Below are 18,414 nucleotides of genomic sequence, written 5' to 3' on the forward strand. Positions count from 1 at the left end.
CATTCCATCCACAATAATATTCTTACAGTATCAGTACAAACTGCATCTACAACTTTGATTGTATAATTCAAAATAATTATATATTCAAATTTGAAATGAATATAGGCCTATATATTTTTTAAATCGAAAAATCTTTAAAAAGTATGTGACCGGTTTAACATTTAATATGTAGACTAGATATGTACTGCAGATGTCAATGAACGTGTCAGATATCCACCATCACATCCTTCCTGTCCACCATTGTCATTTCAGATGTGCATAACATCATTCGTCCTGGGACCAATGACGTCGCTTTTGCCATTCATGTGTATTGGGCTTTCAATTATATCTAGATATCCACCATTTTTAAATTGATATAGAGAAATATTAAAGAGATATAGAGAGAATGAAAAATTTAAGAGATCCATATCATTCTTTGCTCAGTCCTTCAATGGCCTCAAATGTCTATTAGCATTGTCAGGTATAAATTGGATTACCATTCCAACATTAACTTACTTGTAACATACTTTTAGTGCACTACTGGAATCATAATAACCTGTTATAACTTTAATTAGTTTGACTTCTTCTATCTCTTTAGCTCACCTTAAGTACTTGTAGTAAACTTCATCATGATGATGCTGTTTATTCCGTTCAGTTTCAATATCAGCATCAATAATAATCACTCCCAAATCTGTCTGCTTGTAATGTAGCAGTCCTACCACTAGGTGTCACTATGCATCATTACTGTGTTTCTTGCTTGCTTGCACACTACCTGAGCCTATTAACTAAACATCCTGAACCATGACTGCATCTAACAAAAGACAGACTATTTCCCAAAACTATTAACACCACATCCCCCTGTTTTCACATGTGTGCTTATTCAGAAAGCACTGGCATTTAGTATCATTAACTCAAGCCATCACAGCTGGAACCCAATTAACACAAAATTCCTCAGAAGGAAGAAGAATGGATCGTGGCTGCTGTTAGCACCATGAATTGTGTGTGTGTCAACAGAACTGTCTCTAGTGTGAAGATGAATGTGCTGTTAAACATTGGTCTTTAGAGTTTTGGGAAATGGAGCATTATTTCAAGAAATGTGTAATAAAAATGTGAGTGAACAGTCGTGTAATGCTGTATGCCACTCTATATTGATAATCCTGTAATGTTTTGGTATGTAGTTATCAGTGGGATACATGTGTATGTGTATATTTCTGCAGAGGAAAATAAAATAGATTTTTTTAAAATAGATTCTATTGTCCTGTATTTCCTGAGGCTCAAATAGTTGTTAGAGATTAAGTAAACTATGACGGGCAGAACAGCGTCTGTCTGAAATACTCTTGGCTCAATGTATACAAAACAAATGAGTTAGTAGTGGTCTATAAATGGCAGTGGTCCTGAATCTTGTCAAGGTGGCTCACTTCCTTTACCCAACTTCTCAGGGATACACACAAGTATTATGACCTACCCTTTTAGGGCCTTAGTTTGCACATATATTGTAAAAATATGTGTCATATTGAAACGTTTCTGGAGTCGTATCAGTTCAGTTGGGTTTTAATAGTTTTTAGTGTCCAGTTGTATAAGCTCATGTATGAAATGAATAACACATATGTGATAGTACCAGTGTGTATCATGAAGACCTTCTTAATAGAAGCATGAATCCAACTTTGAAGTACACTTGGAGGATAATAGTAATTTACAAGTCACCAGGTACAAGGCTCATTTATTGTAATTCAGTAATTCCAACGCTTGTTTGTACCCAGATCTCCATACACTCTAGAGCTGGTCGGTGAAGTTGGTAGGCCTACCTACTGTTTGAGTTTGACTGTGATTAGAAAGCTTTCAGCATGGATAGCTTTCACCAGGAGTCAAAATTAGAAGTCTTTGTTGATGGGGTTCCAACAAGGGAGTCGCCAAATTTCTTGATAGTGTTGGTAAGCATACATGTAATGTAATACACTGGAATTTGCTTTATGAAATATCCTCAGTTCTCATAATATGTATAGCAAACCTAAATTATAAATCTGAAAAACTAGGCAGCTTTTTTTTTTTTTACTTCTGTAAAATTGAAAGTATGATGAGTTCATTCTTGGTTTTGCTCTGTACATGAGGTTTGTTGAAAGTAAGAAATGCATGGAATATAAGGCTTGCATTATTCTTTACTAGGGCTGGGTATACCAATCCAAGTACCAAAGTGATACTGATACCAACTGAGTAATTATTTTGATACCCATCATAGAAGGATAAAATGCTGTGCAAATTCTCCAGATTAACCACAACTTCACCAGTGTAGACAGATTGTAGTTGCTGTGGCTGCATGCCACATTAAATCCAAGAGTGCAAGTATTCATATTTTCTAGCTCTGGGTGCAAAAAGGATCAATTGCAGGTATCGTTTGATGGGAGACATTTCGACAGTACTTGGTATTGATTTATTTCGGTCGATACTTTAAAAAGGTATTGAGTAGCTTTACCCAGGGCCAGCCCTACTCTTTACTTTACTTTTCAACAAAATGCAATGTGTGGACATTTTAAAGCATCTCTAATGATGCCATGATGTGATAATGCAGGAAGAAAGGACCACCTCTAAAACCACGAATAACTGAATAAGCAACACAGAGCCAGAGTCAGAAATCCTTAAATTAATTTAATCAGTATTATTTACATAACAAAAGCCATCCAACAAACTGTGGAGAGTATATAACATGATTAAAAGAAATACATCTGAAATGCATTATGATTTCTCCTTTTGGCTAACTCCCCTTCTACATGCCAAACAGATCCTGACACATTTCACATGTATTCATAAAAAAAGCAGGCTATATTATGACACGAACCCCCTGAAACTACAATCCCTACATTAATGAAAGAGAGTCAGATTGAAATGAAGGACAGATTACTTCTCAGATTCATCACCACAGAGCCAATAAGTGAATCTACCAGAGTTCACCAGAATGAATCTAGAAAGTTAAAGATCCACCAGGAGCTGAGATGTAAAGGTTTGTGAACAGTATCCAGAAGCTTATGTCTTTTCATCCTGGGGTTAGTGTATACAAACCAAAATAAAATGCCCTCAAAAATTAAACAAAAAGATTTTTAACCGATGGAGCAGAAATCCACAATTTATACCAACAATTTCTGAACCAACATTACTTTCCTTTTTATAAAACTGTAAGATTTTACACTACATAAAATAATTGTATTTTACAGCAATAGAACTTTAGACAGTAAAATAGGTTTTGATTGAGGTAATTACATCATGGTGCTTGTACAAAGTAAAAAATAAAAAATATAGATTTTCATCTGTTTTTCCCTAAAAACACAACCATGCGACCAACTCACACGCCTTATGATGCTGTCACTCTTTTTCTGTTGCTGTTGTTTTCCATGCAAACCTCCTTATTGAGATCAAACCTCATCAATGACGTCAAAGACCAAAAAAGTTCTAGTTTGGTAGAAGGACGTGTGTAAATCTACCACGCCGTGATCAACACTGGAATCAGGTCGCATCTTCTAATCCACACACTCTGCCCCTCCAAAGACAAAGAAGAGTCATGTTTGAGAGCTGACATATTTGTAGTTCATCCTGACATTTTGTTGAAGGTAAAACGCCAGATTTTATTTTTTTTGGGTGACACCCTTTTGATGGGGCAAGAAAAACTTTGGCGACATCTGCTGGGGAATCCTTGGTATTGCAATTATATGGACCGTTTGATCCATGTTTGTAAGGCCTCATTTTGGTGTGTTGAAGCTATATGTTTGATTTAACAAATCAATACTGTGTCAAGTAATGTGCCTTAAGAATAACATTACTCAAGGTCTTTTGATCACAAATGTACTCCCAACTTACTGTTATTCAAACTTTCAAAGAATCAATGGGCATGAAGGGACCTTTAAAGGGAGCATTCAACATATCTAGACAGTTTGAAGGTGTAATCACACTGAAATTTGCTCTTATTCATTTTAATGACAAAGTTGGCAAGATGTTCACTTCATGTCGAGAACTCATCGAGTTCAATTTGTTTTTGCATGTTAAATAGCAAGGCTTTCCAATATCCAGCTATTTTGACCTGTCCATTTATGAAATATTGATTGGTTCTATCCTTGTTTAAATAACCACATGATGAACAGCAGAGGTAGAATTACTACGTGACCAGAAGCCAACAGGTCTAAACAAAGTATTGGTTTTGGATCAGCTTCAGATCATCATCGGCTATTTTCAAATGTAATTACTAATACATTTCCAAACATGTCATGACTAATAAGTAGCAGTGGGATAATTGAAGGACATTGTTAAAATATATTCGAAGATCACTAGAGTTAAACTAAGAGATCTGAATGATTTTTGCAACCAACAAATCTTCCATAAAGTATGTTCTAAATCATTCCTCTGCAATTTGACTTCTATGTGTTCAGTAGATTGTCACAACTGGTGAAAGTTTTATCTGATCTTTTTTATTGTTGGAGTTTATTTATCAATATTATTTACAGATTTTATTACACATTTATATATTTATTACACACTCCAAACAAATTGCCTGAAGTAGGATTCATGAAGTTGTATGTATATTATAATGTCTTAGTCTGGTGACATAAATAAAGAACTAACTTTTTTTGTGTTTACCTTCAGGTGTTAATGATTTGATCACCCATCAAGTCTTGTCATGAATTGTTAATGTAATGATTTCAGCATGATGTACCTAATTTTGTATATTTATGCCTTGCCCTTTCTCATGTTGGCCATTAGCCTGAAGAAAAACTGGTAGGCATGAATTGTGGCCTTTTTCAGTCCGATAAAAAGTCATGTGTGATCATATCTCATGTCTGGTTGTAGCTACAGAGTGTGAACATTAATTAGACTGACTCATATGAATCTTGAAGTTTTAGTTATTGGTCATTTTAAATACTTAACGGTTGAAAACTGAACCCGTTGTAATGTTCACTTTTTCCCACTTTAAACTGTCACACACCCAATAAACAACCACATGGCATATTCCAAAATCAGAGCATACAAGGCGTTCTACCTTTGGAGCTCAGGACCACAAAACAGTCAGTCTCAAACATGACCCAGGAAAGCTTAAGAGTACATCACTCTGAAGAGGTGAAGGTGATTCTTAGAAGAATCAAGGCACAAATCTGAACATGACCTGACACACTTTGAAAATGTACTTATTACACCTCATTCACAACTGAAAGTGTCACACTCTGCATACATCATCCCCATGTAGTATTGCTTCTAACTTCGTGATGACCTGATGAGTTGATTACACTGTGTGAAGGGAAATGTGTTGGGGTTTGAGCTGGCTGTGCAAATTCCTCTTTGACTGTGAAGATATTTTATTGGGGGACTTGAGGATTCTATAGAGTAGCAAAGTGGGAGAAAATATCTTAGGTTCAGGGTTCCAGAAGTAAAAGTCCTGTTTTTTTTTCCTCATAGAAATGTTAGTTAACTGGTTGGAGCACCTCAATGTTTGGATCATGCTCGTGCTTGAATCAATAGAAAAGATGAACAATGAATGAGTTCTAGGATAAATGTGAAGGGTCACCAGAAGATAAACTAGGTAAGAATGGTAAGTATTGTTTCACACAATTACAGTATGTTTGACCAGTTTGGTCTGTTGTTAGGACTGACTTTTTTCAGTTCTACCAGTTTTATCAGTATCATTCAATTCTGCCCAACTGTCCACAGTTATATCTTAACCTGTGATGGCGGGAAACATGTAGACATTACCTCTTTTTAAGTGGTCACAAGCCAAAAAAGTTGGGAACCACTGACCTATAGTATTGCATTACAGTATTATAAATCTTTCGACTAGTCATTTCAAGTGAGGAAAAATACTTTTGGAACCAGCACTTCCTCCCTCTTTACAACTCTATCAAGTACAACTATGAATCAAATTCAGTGTCAAAGAGTCCAAGTGAACTAGAGGAAATTTGGTATCCATCAGTCCAAGTCCCATGGAAAGGAATTAAGTATTGTAACTCAATATTCATTTGTGAAGGAGGTGTTAATAAAAAGGAACAAATAAAGTGTCAGACATATGTGATCTACAGTGGTGGTCCATGTAGAAGTTCAGGTGTATCTACCCTGTATTAGTTTGAACAGAATAGTCTGTTCCTTATTGGATACCGAGCCACAGTGCAGCACTGTTGTAGTATTAAAGGTAGACTGCTTCCATGACCAGGTCTGGAACTCCTCAGGTTTTCTTCTTCTTTTTTTTTGTTCTAGTTTTTCAGTGATGGACCCCATAACTGGCATGGCCAAGATAACTGATAAATAAGGAGTGTATATCTAACAGGTCAGACTGGACATTTCTCATTAGACTGAATGAATAAATGGGGCAATGGTGGCAGAGAACTTAAAACTCAAGACTGATTGTAATAAACAGTCCAGTCAACAACTTGACAGACTGCATGATACAGTACATATATCTGTAATAGACATTTTATAAACATGCTGGCCATTATTTTTGTCTGACTTTGTGCGTTGTGTTTTTCAGATTAATGAGAATGGGAACTTTTTGAGATAGCAGCAAAATCATTTCATCAAGATATTTTTCAAAATATTGAATTCCAATGTCATCCTAGAGAAATATTTCCAAACATTCTTATTCACACTGCTGTCCATGTGAAGTCCTGAGTTTGACTGCACACTGCACTGTAGACATCAGCTCCATGACAACACAAAAACCCAAAGAGACTAACTATTAAACCATGTGCTTTTTGGACAGGTCGATGTTCATGTGTTTTTTCATTACTTTTGAAATTATATAGGGTCTTAATTTTCAAGACAAAGAGGCAAAATCTTGGTTTACAAAGTCAAAATTATAAAAGGTAGTAGTAGTAGTACTATCGCATAAGTTTGAGATTAAGACTACACAAATAAGAAGTACGGTCTCCAAAAAAATAATATACTCTATCTTAGGTCAACATTTTCATAATAATACCAACAATAATACTAATTTTACCTATTTGCCATAATTTTGTCCTAGTATCTCATAGTTGAAGTTCCAAAAATATTTATGTTTTTGTCATTTCTAACATTTAATCTATGGTTTTGGTTCTTCTGGTGAAAAAGAACTTCCATAGAATTTCCTTTGTGGAAATGGCAATGTTTTTGTCAACAGTTAAGGATAATTCCCAAATGTTTACACACAGGTCTTAACATTTTTCCCATCATTCCTATCAGTTGTGGTGATATCATTTTCATTGATTTCAATGCTGAGATCTGGGGACAAAACTAATTTGTTACCAATCAGCTAACAGGCAAATGGAAATGGAAGACAGAAAAAAAACTACAATCAAAATGTTCTATGTGATGTAAAAACTGTCCTACAGGTGAAACGTGAAAAACTCCAACACAAAAAAAACTAACAAACCCTGTCCAAAAGGCACATGTGCTCTGACATCACAAATGTGTTTTTTTTTACCTGGGACTTTTCAGTGAGGGTGGATCAAATATCTGACTTACAAAAAAGTGTATTTAGGGGAAGTGAGAGCTAATTGATTTATTTCTGCTCACTGTCCCAAAAAACCATCTGCTGGTTAGAAACATCTTGGCATGGTAAGGCTTTCATGGACCTGGACTGGCTTCTCCATGCAGGGTCTGTATTACGTGAGAACATAAAAGTAAAAGCAGTGATCCAGGATCAGAGGCCAGCACCACTTCATCTTCCTAAACTATCTTGAGCACCTGAAATATAGATCAAACCGTGTCAAAGCTGCATTCAGTAAGTACATTACTGATTAATTCTAACCAAACTCTGCTTATTAGCTAGAACTGTATTTGCTATCAGTGCCGTAGCTTACGAAGTGCTGGGAAATACTGCTTAGATGAGCTTAGCTAATAGCAGTGGCAAAATATACTAAACAGAGACAGCTCTAGCTTTCATCCTCAGGTGATAAGCAACAAATTCCACATCAATCCATCCAAATCTTACACACCTGATATATACATTTAGCTAGAGTCAAATGGGGACATGCACTGTAAAGGGTCCCCAGCCTCCAACTGTGCTGCGTGAGCTCTGCAGCTGTTCTAATCAATGCCTTATGGGACAGGGCAGCACTCAGCAGTAGTGCAGCAAGTAGGAAGAAGTGTGAAAAGTGAGAGTTGTTCGTCTTGATTAGAATTACATTGTTCACACAGGTCACCAACGGCTGTGTTGTGAGACTTCGGCATAAAATGGACTGACAGAGACAGATTCTGTCATCGAGCAGTGTTCTGACATCAAAATGTGAAATGTGTTGTGTTTTAAACCATCTGTTGGTAGATTTGGAGACATTATTCACTGTTGGGAAATTCTATAAAGATTTTATTTGCCACTGCCTTGACTCATGACTTGGCATATTTCAACCTACAACTTCTCTAATTTTAACATCTGTTCTAATGTAGCTTGATAAAATAATCTTAACACAGGGTCTTTTTTAGAGGATGGAGTTTACTTGGGTTTGTGGTTGAAAGCTCCAGAAAGCCACTGAAAATGCTAGTAAGATAATGTTTCTTTGTCTACTAGAATGACTTCAGCAAAACCTTTAAACTTGTTCTTTAACCATGAAAAAATACTTTAAGGACACATTAAGGACATTTTGGGAGAAGTGCTTGTTTTCTGTATAACAATATAAGATGATCTAGTGGAAGCAGGGGGAAACTACTAGCCTAGCTAAGTCAAAAATCATCTTACAATTGTTCATTCATACTGGAATACTTTCTAGTTCTGATCAAGAATAACCTGACTCTTATTGTTATAATCCACTGTACTTTGCTAACTCTATATAGTCATGCTAACTCATGAATCCTTAAGGACAAGCAGTGCTAATTTTGTAAAGGTTTCCAAAAAAAAAAAGAAGCAAATACAGAAATTAGTGCCCTGGACGAGCTACTGTCGCTACGTGCCAAGGGAGCTACTTCCTTTTGACAGAGTTAAGCTAACTGTTCCCCCATTGTTGAAGTGAGGCTAAAGCTAGCACAGCCTAAGTTACACCCCAGTTATCTCTTTTAAATGGCCGCATAGCGATGAAATTAATATCAGTCAATATGTTGTAGTGTTCCTTTAATGGATGATAAATACACATATGACTAAATAATTGTACCTCAGCTAGCATTATCTGGAGCTTTCAACGGTGAGACTTTGAGTAACAATTATTTTGTCAAGCTACTTTTCCCAATGTAAAGAATAACTTGTCTCATGGACACAAGGTTTATCACTGAATCTATAGTATATGTTGTGTATGTGCTTCTGTGGTGATTTGATTGAAAAATAACCATCCACAGTGAGTTTTCCTGCTGTATTCCTGTAAAATCAGTGCGAGTATGTGAACGCCGATACACATACGCTGCATGTCCTGTGTGTTCAAGCCCTTGGAGAAAATAAAAGCCACTAAATGTCTTTAAGGCTTCACTGTATGATGTATGTGTGTGTGTATGTGTGTGTGTATAGAAAAGTCTTGTGACAAGGCTGTACTGTGACATATTGCATAATCACCATCATCACCACTATGGTGTTAGGAGTTAACCATCAAATCTAACTCTTATTAGAATTCTTTGTTATCCACAGTTAGGACTGCACAATACTAATTAATTCCCTGCGTGTGAGACTGACAGAAATCAGAGTGCTGAGGACATAAGTGCAAGTCAACAAGTATATCTGAGAGAGAGAGAGTGTGTGTGTGTGTGTGTGTGTGTGTGTGTGTGTGCGTGTGTGTGTGCGTGTGTGTGTGTGTCACCAGCCCTCAGAGGGGAGTGTGTAGGTGTGTGTATTGCTGTGATGGTGTGGGGGAGGTGGAAGAGGAGGTGTTAGGGGTGGAGCTGTTAGCCAGACGGGAAGAGGGGGCGGAGTCAGACAGCTGCAGCTCCTCCAGCTTCTTCAAGTATTCGTCTCTCAGGGCCAACAACTCCTTGTAGCGCTGCTCCACTGGACTCTGTTGCTGGAACACACACACAGTCAGACACACACACAGACAGACAGACACACAGACACACACACACACAGACACACACACACACAGACACACACACACACACACACAGACACACACACACACACACACACACACGTGTCAGCAAACGTACAGTTCAGCTATTTATTTCTATTAATCCCAACAGTAGCCATTAGTCATGGAGGAAAGGAGTGTCAGTCTGAATATTGTTGAAAGTAGATCCAAATGAGTATGTTTCAAATTGAGTAGGTTGAAAATACAGCACCATTACAGAAGTGCTTTATCAGTTTGAATGACACTGTGTAGTATGACACTAACTAACTTCTCCATTCACCAGGGGTTAATTTGCTGGACTGTCTTAAGTTAGGAAGCAGTCTCTGCCCATTTCCATTGCCAGTGACATCGAGGAGACTCGGCAGAAATGTTACATAACACTCAAAAGTATGTTTTAATTTGCTTATAATCACCTGAACATATGACTTGATGTTTTCATTACTTAGAGGGAACCTTTTATATCTACATAGGGAGCGCTTCTGTTCAGTTATCACAACAGCATTCATCAATCTCAATCAATCAATCTTTATTTGTATAGCGCCAAATGACAAAAAAAGTAATCTCAAGGCACATTACACATAGAGCAGGTCTAAACCGTACTGTGTTAACTTATGTGATTTTACGTGCCTACACTTACATGAGTTATTACACAGAAATGTTTGTCAAAATGAAAATGTACTGAGTTTTTTTTTCTTTTGTTTATTCCATCTTTGACATTTATTTAATAAAATACTTTTTTACTTAGATCTCATAGTTGTTTTTATATCATTTATTTTGATAAAACTGTTTGGTTTCAGTTTGTTGCTGTGTGTAACCTCACCTCTTATTGTCACTGAATTCTAAACACTGCACCTTTCATTTCATCTACTGCCATAGATATAAATGAAAAGAACTAAGAAGCCCCAATAAATGAATGGTGTGGTGATCCTAGGCAGTGATCCAGGCTGAGTCAGTGTACATTACTACACACACACAGGCAGACCTACCTGTTGTCTTATACGTGGGTTCCAGCGGATGTAGTATGTTACCCAGAGCTCTAGGTGGCGCATGCTAGCAACAGGGTAGAGGACCCTGCCGGACTCCGGAGTGTAGAAAGGGTTTAAATAAATGTCCATCTTACTGTTTACCAAAGACCACAGAGACACTGTCTTCGACCTCACTTCCTGTATGACACACAGTGTGAATAACAGAGAATTACAGTATGCAGGTTGTATGTGTGCACAACAGAAAAGCAGCACAGAGGAAACAGTAGTTCTTACATGCTGGTCTCGTGCACTCTCACAGTTGTAGAGGAAAGTCCCAAAGCGACAGCTGTAGAGATGATCCAGGATTGTCAGCAGGAGGCGCTCATTAAACTCAAAGGCTGTGGGGAACTGAAAGGAGAGGAGACACTTCATTAGTTACTGTGTTTACACTCACATTTGTGAAATGGAATTGTAAAGAAGACTTCCTGTTTTCTGATCTGCTCTTCTTTTAATTTGACATTACATGTTGTCTTAATAAATGATCAATGATGCTAATGTACATTTCCACAATCTTTTATTAATTATCTCTAGCTGTTCCCACTTATGTGTTGTGGAAATGGACATTATATTGAATTTAACATGGTTTCAATTCTACAATCTCACAACAGTACAGGGAACACTAGATGATGACTGATGTGTTCTACATACCTGTTTAGTCATCTGCCATACACAGTCGATGAACTGAACAAAGATGGGTGATCTGTCCTGATCTGCATGGTTCTTGTCACCGTGACCTATCCTCTGTACACACACACACACACACACACACACACACGCACACACAGAATCATTTTAAATTCCCTGTTTTATCATTACTGACAGTTTTGAATATTAATATAAAAACTAATAAAGCTGGATTAGATGATGCTACAGACAAAATGTTACTTACTGAGGCAAACTTGTGCCCAAAGCTGATCCATTCCTTCTCAATTAGCACCTAATAGGAGACAAAAAGTGAAGAACAGTCAAATTGCTGCTGTAGATGGAATTCAGCTACAATAATGCTGCCTGGTTTGGATTTAACAAGCCAACAGCCATGTGTGTGTAGTGTGAGTCAGCAGGTTCCTTGTTACTGACCTGGAACCCTCTGAGGGTGCGATAGTGACTGTCCAGCATCAGCATGGCCAGAGAGGTGAGCTGAGCAGTTCTGTCCCATCCATCACTGCAGTGAACCACCACTGAGTTTCCACTGGAAACCTTGTCTGCTACCTGGATAGCTCCTGACAACACCAGCTACACACACACACACACACACTCATAAAGATGAGACCTCTTAACTATTAATCAACACACACAGACCAAGCTCTTTTTGTACCTTAACATGTTCTAGCCAGTGTGTGGACTCTAGGCTGGACAGCCAATGAGATTCTTCCACATTGGGATAGACAATGTCTTTGAGTTTCTTCAGGGATTCCCTCATGACATGGATATTCTGGATATCCAGGAATATGAGCTCTGCGTTTTGGTACTCATCACCTTCGTAGCCTCCTCCTGTAGCCTGGACAGCAAAGATGTCACGATTAAAAAGCAAGTATGAACTCAGTAAATGTCATGGCAACCTGCACATTAGTACAAGTTGAGGTGCTACAGCATGGTCACACTTGGATTCATTGTATAGAGGAGCATAAACATGTTTTTTGAGAAACTCGTCATGAACCACAGTGTTGGTCAATGCTATGTTTTGACCTGATGGTGGTGCTGTAAGCTCAGCGGAGGGCAGAAACAAACAATATGCTCTCCTCCATCCTCATATAGGGACAATGCATTTCTATGCATCATCGACACAGTCTCCGACACAGATTTTTGATTATGTTCTATGTGTACTGAAAATCTTAATATTCTTGTTTTGTCTCATTTCACATTCTGTTTGTGTTACTTACAGAGATACATGTGGGGGCAGAGGACACCCCTGTCTAACCCTCCTTCATAATAGGATATCTCAACACTTACATACTGTTCATATTCCGACTCATAATTAGTCTCTACACCAATTCACATTCATAAATGTCCCATCAGTCATTAATATGTTTGATTCATCTTGTGGAAAAAAGACTCAGATTCATAATCACTGTTTTATGGTCCAGGAGAACATTTGATAGAATATGATGAATACCACAACATATTTGAATGCTGATGTTTGAATGTGTTTGATATACAAAGGTCAAATGTGTACATTAGCATATATAAAAATGTCTATCAGCTGCACAAACACATTTGATGTCTATGTTTGTATACTGTGTGTCACATTAGGTACAGCTTAAAGAAATGTGTGATGGGTGTTTTTACAGCTCGCACATGCAAAGATGGGTCAAATGTAATACTGAACAGTATGTTAAGAAGAATTTAGAGACTTTATATTGTTAATTTAGTTATATGATTATAAGTTTTCCAATGTGTTCCATTAAGAGGAAAGGGACTGTGTAAGAAGGAGAGAGAAGTGGAAAAAAGAGAAAACAAACCTGGACTTGTCTTGATGTTAATTTTGCTGTATGGATGATTATAAATAAGATTATGTCTGGTAATGGTTTGTATCTCCTGTAGGAGTTTGTGTACTGCATTGTGTGTCTAGAAGACATTGAACAAGATGGAATATGTGGAAGAAATTAAGTATTGTGATATCAATAAAAAGATGATTACAAGAATTTTAGAGTTTTAAAAAGGTAATATTGACAATATTTTAAATTTATTTTGGTTTTACCTTCATGTTGTAGCTTCCAAAGAATAAAGCACTTTGTATATTTATGTGTATATCTACTATTATAAACACAAATAAGCCTTTTACTAAGTGCCTCTTTGGGTAATGTACTATTGGTTAGACAAAACAAGAGGATGTCACCTTTCAAACCCTGAAACTGTGATGACAATTTTTCAGTAGCTTTTCCCACGATATAAAACCAGAATCATTAATGAATGAATTGAAAACATAAGTGTCAGATTAATGGATAAAAGAAATGATCTTTAGTTGCCGTCTTTCCTTTCCTACTGACCTTATTGGCCACAGCGTTGACGCTGGGCCGAGCATCATATATGGTGAGTTTGGTGGTGTCGTTTGCCTCCCTGATCATATCCAGGTAGCGTTCATCATCCTTGTTCCTTTTACCAGACATACCGACCAGAGGCTGACTGCAGCGCACGATCACTGCCTGGTTCTCCCTGTGGATCCATGATAGAACCTAAAGACACAAAACCAGATGAAAGCCAGAGATAGACACAGGAACAGTGGTCAAACACAAACATACATGGAGGGATAGATTCCTTTATTGTCATTGTATAAAATACAATGACATTATTGATTCTTTACTTTGGAGATGAATTAAAAAAAGGTGAAATAACATCAGTCATGTCTTCAAACAAAGACTGTTCTTTAACAAGTATAGTGATGCATATTGTGTTGCATAGTTATTCTGTATGTGTGTATAACATGTACTCACTGGTATGCGTGATCTTGACCTGAAGGCAGCCACTCTTCTCAGGTCTTCCTCTTTACAGTTAAAGGGTACGGCTAACACAGTGGGATAGGTGTCACACAGCTCATAGTTCTTATTGATGAATGTAATGCGCCACTTGTTGTTAGGTAAGCCCTGTGGAGGATAATCATCATCATCATCAGCTATTGACTGAAACAATGTGAAGCTCTTTTCAGACATTAGACACCACCCGTCCTTACCTGTCGTCTGAACTCCTCTATGGGTTTGTAGGTGTTCCATCCGTTCTCCTCGTACTTCTCCTGAGTCACATATGCAAAGAGAGGCTGGATGGAGAAAAGAGAAAGATATGTGACATTTGCACATTACAGTATAGCAGTAGCACACACAGCTCTTATGATTACAAATACTGACATGTAATATTAGGGCTATTTCCACTGCAGTAACTTCAGGGTCATTTCACAGAGCTGTGACTGTTGGTGCGTGTCTCCATAGCAGGAACCACCCCCAATCATTTTACAGGGACAAAATGAGTCCCTGCCTCGGAGTATGTACTCCACGTGACCCTGAAAAATTCCTAGGTGCCCCACACAGTTGAGGTTGACTTGGTGCTGATTGGGTATACTCACGTCACCTCGGTGTTGTCACAGTTAAAACTATCAATGGATTACGCGACAATCGAAGGTCCTACTCGACCAAGTGAGAGGATGTTCCTGTTAAGTTCCCGCCTCATAAATTTTACCCAGAAGTTCCTTAATGAAAACAGGACTAGTGCTGCTGGGAGTCTCTCTGCTCATGTTTTATCTAATGCTGGTGAAACTCTTTGCATAATGCTGCTGTCTATTCCATTCATTGCTGTTCATTGTTTGTTTGTTTGTTTGTTTGTTTGTTTGTCCCCTAATTTTCAATGCAGGTCACACGTGTGTATGAACATAAAGCATTTCAGGAAGTCACATTATTATCGTTATTTCCCAATGGTTATTAAAATTCTGCTGAATTAGCTATTAGGGCTTCCTGTTCACAGTGTAGCAATGCATGTACATCAACCATCACTGGATTACTTCGATGCTGAAGAAAACTGAAAAATGTGATGATGCTAAGTTTCTGTCTTTTGTTCTAGGACTTCCAAGCACTGCAGCATGCAGGAAATGTCACCTAGACACTTCTCTTCATTTAATGTGGTCATGATCATTGATTAAAATTATTCTGGTGTTCTGTTCAAATAGTAATCAAGTAGCAATAGTAATATTTTTACTTTTATTTATTTAGTTAGTTAGTTATTTTGGCTGTTGTGTTTTGTGGTTTGTTAATGATGGTGTGTATTGTGGTGTATTAGATGTGTTCATGTTAAAACAGCAGAAAGCTGTGTATTTCATCTGATCATATGTGTATGTTGCTTTCCTGATGAGTCTTGTTTTGCTGTCTAAAACCAAATAGAAAGATTTCAAAAAGGACTTCCAAGCAGGTTTATGGATGACTGAGTTCTGATGCAAATTGTAGCTCATAATGAACGTCTCTCCCTACGCTCTGTGTCTTAAAAGATCAGGTCTCCTGCCTTTCATAAACCTCTAACTGCTTGTTTCAGCTCAGATTGGACAGTTATTTTCTCATGGTGTCATTATACTAGCACACAAGGAAGAAGTTCATTTCCTGAGCAATGTGTGTCCACGCTTAGTTATACTTATTCATGTCCTGGTAGTTCCTTAAAGCTACATTGTACAGAATGACTGTAATGATCAGCATGTGTATGTAAACAGGATGTTTGGCTGCTTGTTTTGTGTAACATAGGTCATCAATGTGGCTACATAAAGAACTAAGTTAAATCTGACATGTGAGAACGTTGTGATATCATATGTAGACAGGTCAAGAAACACAAGCAGTCACATGATTGGATAGGCTGCAAATAAACCCTGCTTTATAAACCCTTATACTGAAGCAAAAACATAGGTCAACAGTCAAACTCCAGTCATATTATCTCAACATGTCCCACTAGTCTATAAACTAGACTAACTTCCTGCTTCAACCTAAACCTTCTGTACTCAGTGTAGCTGTGACACAGTGTGTGACACACACAATGAGGATTTATTAGCAACATTTTAGGTGTTTTCACTTTCACATTGACCTCAAGATAAATGATTTAGGTTATCTGGCCCCTTTGTTTGTTTCCAACCTGTCCGATCCCATATTATTATAGTTAACTAAAACTAAGATTAAAACTTGTTTATGATTTTCTAGAAAGAAGACGAAGTTCCAGGCAGAGAAGGTCACAGCCCAATATGAGAATATTTAGACTCTGACCCCGCAGTAGATAAAAGTAAAAGTGTGATGAAGAGTGATGAAGAGTGATGAAGAGTGATGGGAACATTTGTGGGATACAGCTCAAAGGGAAAAAGTCCAGCTTGGAAGCTCTCACAGAAAAGCAGGAGACAGTTAACATAATGTCACAGTTAGGAACACAGTAAACCTTACCTCAGTGTCAGGATTACTTCATCCTTTACTGCTTCTACTAATCAAGAAAAACTCAACTAAGACTACTTCATCACTTGTTAAACTCACTAAAACTAAACTGAAATAAAAAACTAATGAAACTTTCAAAACTATAATAACCCTGGTGTGATCACTGAAAAACTAGCGTCAGACTTTAATGTAATGATGTCACCATATTACTTAAAGTTATCATATCTGGTAGAAATGATGGATCATAAAGCCCAGGATGTAATTATTATTATAGAGATTGACATAGCCAGAGACAGTAAGTAGCCACTGTTTCATTGTTGTGTTGAGCACATTTGAAAAGTGAACATGAAGTAAGCAAGCTGCATATTTCTGCATGCTATATTTATATATAGCATGCAGAAATATTAGGCGAGCAGATGAAGCTGTAGTGTGGGCGGGTAGCTGTGTGTCATGGTGTGTGAGGGGGCTGCATCTCTGAATGCAGCATTTGCATGAATACTAGCATTGAAACTAATGCAGAATGACTGGGAGCAGAAAAATGTCTGTTCAGCCAGTGCTGGGTAGACTACAATGGTTTTTACTCCTAGAAATACAGCCAGTGTTCTAGATGCAACTCAAAGCCACCAATAAAGCAGTTGAGTAGCCATAGTGGACTTCCTCTATATATATATATATATGTATATATATATGTATATGTATGTATGTATATATATATATATATATATATATATATATATATATATATGTATATGTATATGTATATATATATATATATATACACATGTTACTTATACACAGCTGACATAGGTAATAGTCTAAGTACTATAAAAGTAAATGCATCTAAAAATAAAGTAATGTGCATTGTCTGTAGTGGTACTTCATAATCAGCAGTGAGATTTGGACAGAAAGCTGAAAACACAGTGTGAGTTAGTAGGTGGCATTAGAAGTTTGAGGTTTTCTTACCAGACTGTGGGAGACAGGGAAGGCTTGTTTGGAGAGAGTGTCAAATATGTCTCGTCTGCTGTGACCCTCCTGCTTCAAGGCAAACCTCAAGTTCCTCATGTCCTGATGGAAGGAGAAGATCAACATGTTACTATCAACCTACACATGAGAAAAGATTCCACACTGGAGGATTGCTGTGTGCATTGTGCTGACTGGAAGGTTTGTTTAAATAGATTTAATAATCATGTGACAACTCACTGATCATAATCTATGGCTGACTTCTATTTGCAGTATATTAACTGTATAACAATTACAGAACAGAACTGATAACTGCAGAAATAACCTAAATAGTGATGTAATACATGCAGGACTTTTGTGTAAAACTATCATTTGGATACATTTTGAGCAGATTATTTCCTGTGAATATTGCAGTGCATCAGAGACGAGTTTTCCTTATATTTATAGTAATGTATTATACAATTGTCTGTATTTAAAAAATAATAATAATAATAACAATAATAATAATAATAATAACCCTTACATACTGTTCAGGTCAACCCTAACCCTAACCTATTTTGACATTTAACAGCTGTAAAATAC

At 37.3% G+C, this 18,414-nt stretch overlaps 1 protein-coding gene across 1 annotated transcript in view; it reads right to left on the reverse strand.

The window, feature by feature from the left end:
• Positions 1-6,954: 6,954 nt before the first annotated feature.
• Positions 6,955-18,414, reverse strand: part of mtm1 (myotubularin 1) — a 30,902-nt gene continuing 19,442 nt past the window's right edge. Inside the window, exons 6-16 of the mRNA XM_053343814.1 lie at positions 17,836-17,937; positions 14,658-14,741; positions 14,422-14,571; positions 13,978-14,163; positions 12,306-12,488; positions 12,068-12,223; positions 11,880-11,927; positions 11,639-11,731; positions 11,225-11,338; positions 10,952-11,128; positions 6,955-9,899 (exon numbers count right to left, since the gene is read on the reverse strand). Of these exons, the coding sequence (XP_053199789.1) occupies positions 9,705-9,899; positions 10,952-11,128; positions 11,225-11,338; positions 11,639-11,731; positions 11,880-11,927; positions 12,068-12,223; positions 12,306-12,488; positions 13,978-14,163; positions 14,422-14,571; positions 14,658-14,741; positions 17,836-17,937 (1,488 nt within the window). The 3' untranslated portion in view covers positions 6,955-9,704. The remainder of the gene's footprint in view (positions 9,900-10,951; positions 11,129-11,224; positions 11,339-11,638; positions 11,732-11,879; positions 11,928-12,067; positions 12,224-12,305; positions 12,489-13,977; positions 14,164-14,421; positions 14,572-14,657; positions 14,742-17,835; positions 17,938-18,414) is intronic.

Source organism: Scomber japonicus, chromosome 22 (assembly GCF_027409825.1).
Source record: "Scomber japonicus isolate fScoJap1 chromosome 22, fScoJap1.pri, whole genome shotgun sequence".
Classification (NCBI taxonomy): domain Eukaryota; kingdom Metazoa; phylum Chordata; class Actinopteri; order Scombriformes; family Scombridae; genus Scomber; species Scomber japonicus.